The sequence below is a fragment of the Tiliqua scincoides genome, chromosome 5, assembly GCF_035046505.1.
Source record: "Tiliqua scincoides isolate rTilSci1 chromosome 5, rTilSci1.hap2, whole genome shotgun sequence".
Classification (NCBI taxonomy): domain Eukaryota; kingdom Metazoa; phylum Chordata; class Lepidosauria; order Squamata; family Scincidae; genus Tiliqua; species Tiliqua scincoides.
Window position 1 is genome coordinate 39,745,446 of NC_089825.1, and position 15,050 is coordinate 39,760,495.

The 15,050-nt window shown below is 43.9% G+C and overlaps 1 protein-coding gene across 3 annotated transcripts in view; it reads right to left on the reverse strand.

Moving 5' to 3' along the window:
• Positions 1-8,252, reverse strand: part of COLQ (collagen like tail subunit of asymmetric acetylcholinesterase) — a 37,975-nt gene extending 29,723 nt beyond the window's left edge. For 2 of the 3 annotated variants that reach the window (XM_066627368.1, XM_066627367.1), the window contains exon 1: positions 8,069-8,252. In XM_066627368.1, the coding sequence (XP_066483465.1) occupies positions 8,069-8,243 (175 nt within the window). In that variant the 5' untranslated portion in view covers positions 8,244-8,252. The remainder of the gene's footprint in view (positions 1-8,068) is intronic. The other variant, XM_066627369.1, reaches the window with a different exon arrangement.
• Positions 8,253-15,050: the final 6,798 nt, after the last annotated feature.

The following is a 15,050-nucleotide window of genomic DNA, read 5'->3' on the forward strand; positions in this document are numbered from 1 at the left end:
GAGGGCTTTTTTTTTAAGCATATGAAAGCTCATACTGGAGCTCTGCCCACTGAGCCAAATATCCTACCACTGTCTGACGCATTGCATTGCTGGTTTCACTGTCAGCGGAAGGGGTCTGGTGGTCCCACGAATACCACCAGAAACCACTTCAAGTATCACTGGTGCTACGAGTACCACTGGTTGAAAAACGCTGTTCTAAATCAATAAAGGATGCCATTTCCACACAGACTTTAATCCCAGCAAGTGTTTTGGAATTGAAGATTGAAACGAAAACTGTGCTTCTATGAGCACATAGCAAGGTATCAATGACAAGAAAATAGATTGTGAATGTTTCTACCTGTCCAGGGAAGCACAGAGAGGAAGATACTATGCACTTATAAAAGAACGCAGCTGAGTGTCCAAGCTGCAATTCTGTGGGGTCACAAGACAAATGAGTAGCTACTATTAAAAGGTTACCATATAATATTCCCTTGGCCATTCTCATAGATGAGATATCATCTGTGTTTCCCATCTCCTCTAGGCTTAGTACCAAGCCCAGGACTTTCCCAACAAGAAACTCAGCTTTGGATACTGTCCCATCCTGTTCACCCACTGACCACATGGTACTAGGGGACGTTTGCTCTGAGACTCAAGGACAGGTGGAGGAGAACTGCCTGTGGTGTTGCTCTTAGTATGTTCAATATATCTGGCAAACAGGCATTTTATAAACAACCTTTTACCTTCATTGGTAGATAAAAAGGATAAAGTTCTACGGGAAAGGGTGTCTCTAATCATAGGCAGGGATCGATAGGTGAGGCGGCCTATAGGTTTACGCAGAGAACGTCTTTTACTTCCAGTTTGCCTTCCAGTCACCAACTGCAATCCTGGCCCCAGTGCTGCCAAGGATCAGGACCACAAAATACCATCCCCCTGCCACCCCACTCCTCGTCAGATGTGTTCTGAGGGCTGGAGAGGCTGCTTGTGGCCTCTCTGGCCCTCAGAAAGTTTTCTGGGGTCTAAAAATTTCACTTGTTTTCTCAGAAAGGCCTGTTTAAAAAGGGGGGCAACAGGGAGGGGGTCATGGCGGCACCCCCCCAGATGGCACCCCAGGGCATTTTCAATGGTACTGCCATGACCCCCTCCCCCACCACCCTTTTAAAAAAAAAAACAGGCCTTTCAGCAAAAAGGTGATAAGTATAGAAAAGATGTTTCCCTGAGAAAATATAGTAAAAGTCACATCTGCAGCTTTTTGCACATCCAATTTGTTGCTTCCAACTGTTGTTTTGATGCCGCATAAGTACATGAAAATGCAAGATCACAACCACATGCTTAATTATGTAATGTAACACCATGAAGCATTTCCTTAAGAAATGATGCTTCAGCACCAAGAGATCCAGTTGACCGGAGCTGACACAAGGATCATTCACTATTTCCAGGAACCACATGGCCATTTCCTAGCAGAGAGGTTGAGCTGGGTGCAAGCTAGGCTTGCCAGTTGGCCCAAAATGACCCAGTTTCTCTGGCTTTTTGTTTGTTTTTTTCCTCAGGCAGCAGAAGGCCATTTTCAGGACATCACTGCTCTCCCCGTTTTTCAGGGGTTGGGAATGATGTCACCTCACCAAGCTCCATCCAAATGTCAGGTTTTTTTTGATGCATCCAACCTTACAACCCCAGTGAAAGGCAAAACACTTTGCTTTCTAAATTCCACATTTCTTCTGCAGAACAAATCGCAATTCCTCATTGTGATATTCCATGTACATCAGTGACTAGCCGAGTATGTTCCTCTGGCTCCTATTTACTACCACATAGCTGTTGTAACCTCTCTGTTTGTGACATGTTGCCATGGGAAGACATATGGGGACAAGAATAAAAGCCCCCTAAGGCCACTGGTTTTCAAATATATCTGGAAAATAGCTGAGTGTATTTTTATAGTGATAGGAAAGACAGGTCATCGTTCAGGAATGGTGTGGCTGTTTTGTGAGACTAGGCTTACACTTGGCAATCACAGTGTTTAACGAAGGGACTTCCAGAAAGAAGCTACCTCTTGTTGGCAAAGAGAAACAATTATCTGGGATGTTCCAGGCTTAGGGCACCTAAATATAAGCAGGAATGTTAAAGTGTACAGGACTTCAGACTGGAATAAATGGGTTTCCCCTCCTGCTGTGAACGTTCCATAAAACGTTATCATGTTATACATTAAAACACATAGAAACCATTACCTGTAGCCCTTTTCAAATACCCTGAGAGTGTGTAAAACCAGTGTTTTTTCAACCAATGGGACTAGTAATAATAGTCAGTCCAGTCATTATGGTTTTCATCACTCAGTGCAGGAGGCCAGTGCGTCCCCCTTGTGATGGACCTCCTCCTATGCAGTGGGTGTGGTGATGTACAATTGCCCCACCCCCACTAGTTATTTGGTTATAACTTTTGATAGGCTAGAGCAGTGTTTCTCAAACTGTGGGTCAGGACCCACTAAGTGGGTCACGAGCCCATTTCAAGTGGGTCCCCATTCATTTCAATGTTTTATTTTTAATATATTAGACTTGAGGCTACCACAGTATGTGACTGCATTTAGGGAAATGTTACAGTCCTGTACTTTTAACAAGCTACTATGTATATGCTTTTAACAATGATAGTCAATGGGACTTTCTCCTGGGTAAGTGTGGGAAGGATTGCAGCTTAGGATTGTTAAAAATTTTCCTGATTGATGATGTCACTTCTGGTCATGACATAACTTCTGGTGGGTCCTGACAGATTCTCATTCTAAAAAGTGGGTTCCGGTGCTAAATGTATGAGAACCACTGGGCTAGAGACATTTCAGCTCAGTTTCATTCATTGCATTCCACATGAAATTACACATCAATTGATATATAACATGATGGTATGATTTGAAAATACCAAGATTTAAAAATTTTTGGCAGGTAGTGGTGTCACCCCCCTATGTGTGTCACCTGGTGTGGTCCGCACCCCCCTACTGATGCCAGTGCTACTAGTATTTCACAAATAGCAGGTTGTACTCACTGGTAATCACATGGCACTGCCCTGCCTGGCCACTCTAGCCCACTACTCTACTCTCATCCACCCCTCTTCTGTTCCATTCCCCTCTTTGTTTCCAAATCCAGGGAGTGGAAGGAGGGGAAGCAGAGGGGGCTAGCATACTGCTGGGTAAAGGGGGAGCAATTAGTGCATTGACACAGGCATCAGGAGGTCTTGGACTGGCCCTGAAAGCACTTTTAAGTTCCACTGATTTTATGGACAGAGCCATTCCAAGGCATCTGGATGATGGGGTTGATGCCAGGACACAGAAGGGATGTCAAACTTGCAGATGAGTTCCTGCATGAGCACAAGGATGTCCAGGAGTTAAAGGTTTTCCCTGGGATGTCTCCCATGATGTCTGTTGCAGGCAAATTTGTCTGACCAGGAGCAAAGACAGCTGCCTTCTGGATGTGCCTCTGTTTTATCTGTGGCATTCGAGTCGCAATGGCTGATTTGCACACATACAATCCTCCATTTGGTGCTCCATTCATCCAGTTAGGAACACGCATGTGTGAACCAGCCCTATGGCAAGCCATTGCTAGAAAATGAAAGTCGTTAAATTAATGCCAAGGGTAAGAGCAGATACACTCACTGGATTAACTTTCGCTACAGGAATCCTGTGGACCACAAGCCTGTGGAAAGTGCAGAAGAATATTTTGCTATTCCTCTGAACAGACAATGAATATTTCCAAGATTTATGTGGTTTGGGGTCTGAGTTTGTTTGCTCTTGCCATGATACACAGGAATTAGAAGTGCTGGTATCAGTTAGAGAGAGGTGCCAGGGCCTGATCCAGCTTGAAAGCTCTACAACTTAACCTTTAGTTTGTTGGAGAGATTAAGTGTTGAAAGGCAGTCTGTGCATGCTCAGAGGCACGTCTCTGCATTCTTACTAGTACTGGTAGTCTGCATATTCAACAACCAGATAGCAGAAAACAGATTTGGAGGCTAGACTTCAGCTTCAAAGCGACAGATTTCAGTTAGTATCAAACAGCAAACAGCAGTGGCAGCACAGGAGGTGGCACCTTCCAGGTAACATGGTGTGCATGCAGTGGCATCACTAGGGGGATGCGGGCCGCACTGGGTAACGCGCACGGGAAGGTGACGTGCCCTAGTGACCAAAATCGCTAAAATCGCCGTTCGTAGGAATACCATCATGTCATATACCATTTGATGTGTAATTTACAGCAGAATGCAATGAAAAAAACCAGAATGAAATATCTCAATTCTTTCGAAAGCAACGGCCAAAAAAACCAGAAAACAAAAATGCAACTGTCTTATGTAACAAAAAAGTACATTTCCTTAATTCAAAATGTACCAACGAGCCTGATTGTTTGAAGAACCAATGAGATGTTATTATGACATAGCGTGGAACCATAAGGTGTTAGTAAGGTGACACCCTGCGGGGAGCAACACCACTAGTGACCAAAATAGCTAAAATCACGATTTGTAGGAATAATACCATCATGCTATATACCATTTGATGCGTAATTTGCAGCAGAATGCAATTTAAAAAAAACAAGTTGAAAAATCTGTGTTCTATCAAATGGTGCAGCCAAAAAATCAGTGACATGGGGCAATGGTACATCACCACGTGCACCGCCCAGGTCATTGCCCTGCCCACTGCATGGGAGGAGGTCCATCATGGTGGTGATTTGCTGGCCTCCTGTACCAGGTGATGCAAACCCTGGTGATGTGTTGTGTGCATGAGTACGGCCAACAGAAAATATAAGCTGGTCCAGCAGCGCCACAAACATGCTGTAAGGTATGTCTGTGATGACCCAGGAGTCAGGAAAGCTGGTGTGAGGATGCATGCCAGACTCTTTATATCAGATCCCCGCTGGCCGGGGTAAGTTTGCACTGGTCTGGGGAAGCTGGCACAGGAGGTTGGGGAGGGGAGGGTCAAGGTCAGGGGAGGGGCAAGGGGCGGGCAGTGGGTGGGCCAGTGGGTGGACTAGATCCGGGAGGGGGATGGGAGCAGCCTCCGGAACTTAAGCCAGATCCTAACCACCCTCCTGAGCAGCCCAGCGCTGATCCGAGTAGCCCCACTGAGCTGGATGCTATGCAACACAGGGTAAGGGAAAATAAATGCCCTCATTCTGAATTGTGTGGGATCTACCTCCTACCCTGCTCTGGATATAGCGTAGGCCAGCCGGCCTACCTGTTGCAGTGCAGGATAGGACTGGGCTACCCTTGAATGTAGCGTGACATCCTTCCAGCTAAATATATATGGGCTTGGACTACCTGTGACATAAGATGTTGCCTCTTGCTTTTTGTTGTTTTATGGCTGCATTGTTTTTATGTATTATAATTTTTATGCAAGCCGCCTTAGGCACCCACAGCAGTGAGGGAAAGGTAGAGTAAAAGATAATGTATTTAAAAAATAAAAAAATAGTATGGTTATTAAGCTTTGGTTTGTTTTTTTCCTTTAAAACACATAAAAGTATCAATTATTGTATTATGAATAAGAATATGTATGCACCACTTTTCAACAAAAGCTATATATAAGTACCCATTCCCAAAGGATACAGTTATAGAAAACCTCCACATCCAGAACACATAGAAATGGAGGTCAAACCAGATGTGCACTGAATACGTAATAGGTCCTTGTTGCTGTTGTTGTGTTAAATAATCTGACACTATTTTAATTGGGGAAAACCCTTCCACTGAAAGCCAATGGAAAGTTTTTCCAGTAAAAATAGAACATATATGGGCTTGAAATAACAGTGAGGGCAGAGTCCTAAAGCTCCTTGTTCCATTTCATCCCAGTTAGCCCTCCCAACATGTTTTTTTTAACAAAAAGAAAGAAAGAAAGAAAGAAAGAAAGAAAGAAAGAAAGAAAGAAAGAAAGAAAGAAAGAAAGAAAGAAAGAAAGAAAGAGAGTGAGTGAGTGAGTGAGTGAGTGAGTGAGTGAGTGAGTTCAGAGTCACTCTAGTCTGAAAGTCTGAAAGTTCTCTAAGTTCAATCAGTTCAGCACCATACTGTATACAGAAAGATATTTAAACTGATTGGGATTCATTTTCTTTGAGACAGGAGATTCTAGGAATGTTAAGAATGAAATCAGTATTTCATTGAGCTTAGCTGCACTCTTTTGGTCTTTGCCCTCTCCAATTTGGTAGGTGCGGTAAGTTTGGACTCGATCACTAATTTCTATGTCTTATTATCTAGTCCAGGGATGTCAAACTCATTTTGTACAGAGAGCCAAAGTTAGCATTCATGGTGCCTGCTGAGGGCCGGAAGTGACATCATTTAGCAGAAAGTTATATCTGTAAGCAGAGGATGGTCAGAAACAAGCACTTTGTTCTCACATAGAACCTTGTTAGCTGCAAATGACAGAAGAGAAAATGTCCAAATCATATTTTCAAGATATGAGAGAGCCCAATTATCAAGTCCAGATAGTCCAATTATAACAGGGGCTGGATAAATTGCTTCTAGAGGTTGCATTCGACCTGCAGGCCTTATGTTTGGCACCCTGATCTAGTCTCTCTCTCTCTCTCTCTCTCTCTCTCTCTCTCTGTGTCTGTATTCATTTCATTTGTTTTTGCTGCCCCAAACCATTTTCACAGTAGCTAATGAAAGCTTAGGTCTTTATGATTAGATATCAGGTTGTAAGATTTGTCTCGTTTGGAAACTCTCTGTTCTACCTGTTGAAATACAGATGGACATTTTATGAATGAACACAGGAGGAGGGGCAGGATGCAGTGGGCTAAAGCAACTGTTCCATGTTTAAATATAGCTGATGCAAATATAAAATGCCTTTTTTAAAAAAACTTCATCACTAATTAAAAGTCTGTTGCATTTACCCCAGTTTTATTTTCTCTTTTATTCCTGATAATTTGTTTTGCTTTACTTGGAAATATCCAGAAGTGCCACTTTGCTTTATCGAGGTATGTTTATTCACAATATAACACAGCAAAGACAATATAGATGCAGTGGGAATTTTCACCAGACTATTTCTCATCAGAATATAAGATTCACTGAACTTTACTGTCGTTTTCATTGTCCTGGAATTTAAGCCATTTCTGCCTTGCATATATGGAACAGGGATCAAATGTGTGCACCTGTGGGCTGAGCAGAAATGGGTTAAAAGCAACATATAAGCCTTTTTAAAATGATGTGAAAATTGGTGAGGGGAGGTTATGCCCAAAAGCCTTACACAATAGTCACATCCTAAAGGCTTTCCCCTGAATCTTCATCAACAACCTTTTTCTCTCTTTTTTATTTTTTAGAAAAAAGGAGATCTCTTTTTGATACTGCTAGGAAGTTAATCTCTAAAATGTGCATCTTTTAGCCTCCACTGTGTTCCAAACAAACGTGGTTCAGTGATGGAATCTAAATTCAGAGATGCCTAAAACACTTTAGAATCGTTCAAAATCCAGGATTTTGTTTGGAATTTTATAAAGTGATTGAAAAAAAGATATGAACAGAGTTCTTTCCAATCCCTGTTCTCTTTCCACTGCACACAGCTGAAAGAAAGCACGTTGGATTAACCTATAAAATAGGACCCCCCTGCACATTCATGTTTTTTGCCTTGTGCCCATCTGAGTTTTTCCATGCAACGAGATCTGGTTTGCTATGAAAGTCATCTGAGTATTTCTTAGTGTCACTGCTGTGGCCAGAAGATGTTTACTCTGCTAACATCCAGTCCAGGCGGCACTGGACAAGGTCAGAGATATATTAATAGAAACGGATATACATTGTGTGATTCATTTTGTCTCCTCTCATCAACCTCATTTCAAGCTGTGCAAAATACAAAACATACAGACCTTCAAGCAAACTCTGGCTGCTGAAATAAAGCAGCATGGCTATATTACAGAAAAGCCCATATGCTTGACCATCAAATGGAAGAGATTCGCCTTAGATCAGGGATAATAAAACAAAGTATAAGGAAGACACATTTGAAGAGAAAATGATCTACCCTTGGCTCCGATCATGTTGCAATCAAATATCTGGTTGACCCCATTGCAATTCCAAGTGGTCAGAATGGGAGACAAAAAATTAAAAAATCAAAAGCACTGTGTTAGTCACTGAAAGGAAAAGCAAAATGGTCATTTACCTGCTGAAATTGAGAAGACACTGTCAACGAAGGAGGGCTGAAACAGAGCAAAGCAGAAAAGGAGCTGCAGATAAAATCCCAAAGCAACAGGGTTTAGGACCACCATGCTGGCTGCAAGATGTATAATTCCAATGTGTGTCTTTGGGATCCCTTGCCCACAGTCTTCTCTGCACATCTGCCTTGCTTGCTGGCTTTCCCCCTTTCACTCTCTCGCTGGTTGGTATGTTTATGTGTGCATGTCCCTCTGCCTCTCTCTCACTGTGCTTTAGGAAAGAAAGAATGCAAACCATTTCCCATTAAATCTTCTCCTTACACTAGACAGGGCTATATATAACTCAAGCAGTGGATCAGATGCCCCCATCACAAATACCAGCTATTAAAATATAGTCAGGGAGTAATGAAGAAAGGGAGGGTGCTGAATCAAGCTGTGAACTCCACCACTGATGGATAACCAGGCAGCTATTGAGATAACTCCATTCATTAAATGATTTTTTTCCCCCAACCACTGCTTCCACGTGAGGAAAACAGACCTATTCTCATGTTGCTCTATATTGCTTCACATAAGACTTTAGAGAGTATAACAAACTATACATCAGTATTACAGCATCACTAACTATCCACTGTACATTGTTCAGAATGAGAATGAGAAATTGTGATGACACAGGAACATAGCTTCATTAGAACACTCTAGATCTTCAGTGGTTAAATGCAGCGCATACCCCATTGGCATGGCTGCACCAGCGCTGGAAATTTGGATAGGGTTGGGCCCTAAGAAGATAAGAATTCTAAAGATCATGTTTTCAGACTGTCTTCCAAGAACCATTTCTAAATGGATTCATTTGCTGAAGAACTGCTAATCATCTGTGATGAAAACTCATTTGTCTAGTTTCAGCTAGTACATCAGCAGCACTCTTTGCTGAACAAGGCAGATCAGGACAAAATTATCCATACCCTAGTTACATCATATCTGGACTACTGCAATATGCTGTACACGGGGCTACCCATGAGGATGACCTGGACACATCAGCTGGTACAAAATGCAGCAGCCGGGGTTCTGTGAGCCGGGGTCCTGGCAAGGCACCTGTGAGCTACTGTCATGCACAATGGGGACCTCCAGCCATTTGTGCTGGGTACCCCAAAGTGCACAACAGTGGTACAGCTTTTGCACAACTGGTTTATCACTTATGTGGTGACCTGTTGCGAGATCCACCACTTTAAGCCCTGGATAGGATTTAAGTTGCAAAAAAAAAATAAAAAAAATCCAGATATGACCTACATGCATGTAACCCAACAAGTGTTGGATTTTGCATGCTAAGTTTTCATCCTTGATTTCCCAGATAAAATCTGGTAATTGACTATGCGGCCAGGATCTACCTGTATAGTCTGTTTTTAACATTATGTCTTTGTGTAGACATCTTGAGGTATGGGGGGTGAGCAGTGGCAAACCTCCCCCAGCCCTGTGCCCCTGGGCAAAGGTTGCGATGGTGCCCCACTGCAGAGTGTCGTCACCTCCCCCCGCGCAAATCCGCCTCCCCACTTACCTGGAGCGCAACTGCAGAACACATCGGGGAAGGCTCTTTGAGGTTCCCCAATGCATTAAACTGTGCTTCCAGAAAATCGGAAGCACAGTTTCTGACCCTGTCAGGAGCCTCAGGGAGGCGTCCACAGGATTCGAAAGGTGTGCAAGGCTCCGTGCCTGGGGCATTTGCCCCATTGAATAAATGGGAGGTCTGCCATTGGGGGGGAAGGTGCACTCTCACTCCTCTCCACACATACAGGTCAGATTGGGAAGAAATATAATTGGATCCAACCTAGAGATAGGGGGTAAAGCCTAGACAACATCCTTTCTAGTCTGGAATGCTGTTTCATGTTTTGGGATTTCCCAGGCTCCTCAAGTGTTAAAACCTTTTTTTTTTGCACTTTCACAGTGTTGTGTGAACAGTTAAAGACGACTAGGCATATTGAACAGTCTTTGCACTTAGGCTTAATGTGTGAACCTGCTATTTCTGTCCAAGAGCCAACAGCAATTCAATTAAAAAGATGGACCATTTCCTGACTTGGCAGTTATTTCATCAGTGGTTAAAAAGAAGAGAGGGTGCAGCTAAAAATGCATGGGAAACAACAGTTCCACAGCTCTCTGTAAGCACACAGACTTTTATTGAATGACAAACTGAGCAGTGAAACATCTTGAGCAGGTCAGTAAACTGAGTGCAGTCAGGATGAGAGAGTACTAATGCATTCATTTAATATCTGTTTAAATCTGCAATGTAAACAGTGCAGAAAAAAAATTCACAGCCCAATCCTACCTAAATCCCCATATTGCGATGCAGCAGTGTTGGCACGGCACCCACTGTATCCCACAGGGGATTTTTGGCTACTCGAGACTCCTTGGGGTAAGGAGATATTTGCCCCCTTGCCCTGGGGAAAGCCCGGCAGCTGCAACAGGTCAACTTGGACTTATACCAGCAACATCACTGGTGCAAGTCTGTGTTGATCTGTATAGGCAGATCAAGATTAGGAAGGGGTTTTGTTATGGTGCACAATGGTGCCATCAATCCACCCACCCCCATCCCTGTCGCTGCTCTTTTCTGACATCCCCCACTCCATTTAACCCCTCCTTCCCCCCTGTGCTGGACTTACCTGTTCCAGCTGGCCTCCTGATGACTGCTAGTGCTGGTGGGAAGGCTCTGGCCTTCCTGCTGGTGACCCTGGGATTTGCAAAGCACTTACAGTGTTTTTGCCTTAGCACATGCAGGCAGAACGCACATTCTTCTGGTGCAGGCTTCAGTAGGATTGGGCTGTCATTTAATTAGAAAGCTGAGTTTATAAGGGATAGCCTGCCTAATCAGTTATGGAAGAAAGGCAATTCAGTAATGTCCTTTCCCCATACTTTTAATTTTGAAACTGAAAAGTATTTTAAACTCATTTAATAGGACGGTAAGTGAAAACAGACCACATGGATTGGTGTACATAGCACCATCAATGTGCATGGTGCTACACAACAGAAAACATATCTACATAGCTCCACTGACATGCATGGTGCTTTGCATAGAGGCAGGTCTCTGCTCTGGGGGGTGGGGGGGTTCACAATTTATAACAGAAACAAGGGAGACAATGGAGGAAGGAGAGTGAAATGGCATTGGGGTAAATGGGGAAAGCTATGCAGTTATTTCATGTACACATAATGTTTAGCTTTAAGTCGGATAAAGGGACTGGGGAAAATGCCAGTGCCTTCACAGGAAAGGGGGAATTCTGAGGAGGAATTGGAAGAACAGAGAGGGGGTATCCCAGAGGTGCAGGAGGGAGTTTCAGGCATAAGGGGCTGTAAGGGAGAGGGGGTGAAACCATTTAAAGAGTCTGGGGACCTTTGGATGGAGAAGGGTAGTGGAGCTGGGGGAGTAAAGGTCACAGGCAGGAGTGTGTCAGGGTATGTGAGCAGAGGAGTAGGGACAAGGCCATGGAACACTTGGACCAGGAATGAGGGATCTAGGTAAGGAGCAGAAGCTAGTGCAGGAATGACGGGCATAACGTGGGAGGTGAACTATTTTGGCAGCAGAATGCTGAATGGAGGTGAGGAGGCTGAGGTGAATCAATGGAAGACCAGAAAAGAGAGGAGCTATTTCAACTGCAGAAAGAATGTGCAAACCAACCCTTTAAGAAGCAAGACAGAGCAAGAGAGAGAAAGGAGGAACAAGAATAACAACAGAGTGAACAAAACAGTCTTTTCAGTTTATTCTGAATACACCACAAACATTACTGTTTCAGATTTGATCTTGTATCTCTACAGTTATTGTATCACCATTCACTGAAAGGAAGATATTAAATTAGACTTCAGTTGCCCCCAAGTCTCCTTTTTACCACATTGAACTGATTCCTGGGTCACATTTCTTAACCCCAAATGGAAGTTCAAAAACTAAATTGCTTACACTTTAAAATATAGCTTACAAAATCAAGGAAACACTGTTAAAACCTTAATCGTAACTTACTGATCCTGCAAGGGAAGCACATTCAGGGTGACTGGGTGTCATAACCACAAAAGAGGACAAGGCACCCCAAAATGTAGGACAGCCAAGAAAAATGACAAAATAAAAGCTAATAACACTTGTATATTGATTTTGTGCAGCTAATTTAAACATTAGATTACTTCTTATTAAATTTAAAACTATAATACATATAATTTATTACATATAATTTATTAATTACAAGAATGCTATGCACTGCCTACAAAGGCCCACTCACAGGGAAAAGGAGGACATTTAAGTTCTTTTCCAGGACATGAAGCCAAAAAAGAGGATATGTCCTAGAAAAAGAGGACATCTGGTCACCCTGAGCACATACAACACACCTATCTACATAGTTTAGGTTCTCCTGTTATTCTTCTGTTGTCAGAAGACAACAGCCCTGCATGCTGGAATTTGCAGATTATGTGACTGTTTTATTTAATCTGCACACCCACTCGCTGGTAGTGGGTGATGCATGTTATTGAAGGACAATATAAATATCCAGCCTCCTCAAACATAACCTTTCACTGATTGATGTTGTGGGAGGTCTGCTATTAACTCAGTGGCAAGTCACTAATGTGCAACATCTGATAATCAACAACTGAAAAGTTAATTGAGAACAGATGAGCAGAAAATCAAAGCCCTCCATTGGAGTGGGACAATGGAGGGCTTTGATTTTCAGCTATACCTCTCTGCACCTATATCCTGTACACTACTGGCTTTGACCTTCATTTCTCCAGTTCTACTACCCTCAACTATCCCTTGCTCCACCCAGTGTTTCTGTCTTTTATCCTTCTGGCCTCCTATGCTTGCAACCGCCTCTTAGAGCATCCCTTTGTAATCTCCACATTTTCGATGAAGCCATTGACACATCTTTTATCATTCCTTACTGTAACTAAGAGCCCAATCCTATTGACCGATTCCACCAGCACTGGGTGTTGTTAAAGCGCTATAAAGCACTTTACAGTACCAGCAAATAGGCAGAGCTGGTGGGAAAGCCTGTGTGTCTCACAGACAATGCATCCAGCCAGCCAGCCAGCCACTGGGTCAGGTAGGTCTTTTGCCGGGTGGAGGAGGATGGTGCAAGGGCATTCTAGGGGTGGGGAGGGGGTGTTTCTGGATGGGGAGGGCAGAATGGGGGTGGATCAGGCCCAGGAAGGTGGGGATAGTAGAGCAGGTGCTGATGCAGATCCAAATAGCCCTATTACATTTGTAATCTCACCTTGAGAAGAACTCTGGCCTGCTTGAATCCAGTGCTGGATACAGTGTGGGTCCAGCAGCCCCTCTGCACCAGCATTGGATAGGATTGGGCTGTCTGTTTTACTTCTGTGTCTCTGTAGATCAGGGGTGAGCAAACTTTCAACTTTAGGGAGTATGGACCTTTAACAATTATATAGAAGAGGCAATTTCAGCAGGTGCAACTTGTCATCTCACAGATGACAATTCTCTCTCCTACACAATTGTTAAAGGTCCAGGATCCCTAAAGTTGAAAGTTTGCCTATCTGTGTTCTAGATCAGTGGTTGCCAAACTCGCAGCTGCTGCATCCGGAACTAGCCACCCCATTTGGGGCAGAGCTTACCTTTCCACTGCGCTGCTCATAATCAACCCACCCAATCTCTACAGAGCAACAGTCTGAGCAGTCGTGTCTGTAGCCCACTCCCCCAGCAGGCTTTGCACCCAGGTTTCTGGGCAGACACAACTTTGCTGGACGGTCATTCTGCAGAGATTGGGTGGGCTGATTTTGAGCAGCACGGTGGAATGGTAAGCGCTACTCATGATGGGGAAGGCTGCAGTGTTGCAGTGGATCTGGCCCATGGGCTGTAGTTTGGCAGACACTGCTCTAGCTCAGAGGCTCCAGGGCCAAAGTCCTATTGAGAACAAAACGGCTAATATTATAATGCGGTTGTACAAATCGATGGTAAGGCCACACCTGGAGTATTGTGTCCAGTTCTGGTCGCCACATCTCAAAAAGGACATAGTGGAAATGGAAAAGGTGCAAAAGAGAGTGACTAAGATGATTACGGGGTTGGGGCGCCTTCCTTATGAGGAAAGGCTACAGCGTTTGGGCCTCTTTAGCCTAGAAAAGAGATGCCTGAGGAGGGACATGATTGAGGCATACAAACTTATGCATGGGAAGGATAAAGTGGATAGAGAGATGCTCTTTACACTCTCACATAACACCAGAACCAGGAGACATCCACTAAAATGGGCAGGAGGTCTGGCTCAGTTGGTAGAGCTGCCACCTTGTATGCCTGAAGATCTGAGGCTGCCAATTCGAAACAACCAGAAGTACCCGAGAACTGATGACATGCTGATATACTGATGAGCTGACCCTCGGTGGCAGAGAGGAGCTGCCGTCAAGTGGAGCGTGGGAGGTGAAGGGCCAGAGAGAGGCCAGACCGGGAAGGAGTCCATCTGGAACAAGGAGTTCTATGAAAGATTAGAACTATTCAATTGTAAAAATCCCTACAGGGTTTAGAACAGCCTGCCTATGTAAACCACCTTGGATTAAAGTCTGAGGAGAAATCTGACGACCAAAGAAAGGCGGTATATAAATACCTGTCTAAATAAATAAATAAAATAAAATTGAGTGTTGGGAGGGTTAGGACAGACAAAAGAAAATATTTCTTTACTCAGTGTGTGGTCGGTCTGTGGAACTCCTTGCTGCAGGATGTGGTGACAGCATCTGGCCTGGATGCCTTTAAAAGGGGATTGGACAAGCTCCTGGAGGAAAAATCCATTATGGGTTACAAGCCATGATGTGTATGTGCAAGCTCCTGATTTTAGAAATGGGTTATGTCAGAATGCCAGTGCAAGGGAGGGCACCAGGATGCAGGTCTCTTATTATCTGTTGTGCTCCCTGGGGCATTTGGTTTGCTGCTGTGAGATACAGGAAGCTGGACTAGATGGGCCTATGGCCTGATCCAGTGGGGTTGTTCTTATGTTCTTGTTCTGTAAAGTGCCTTGTGTGTTGATGGTG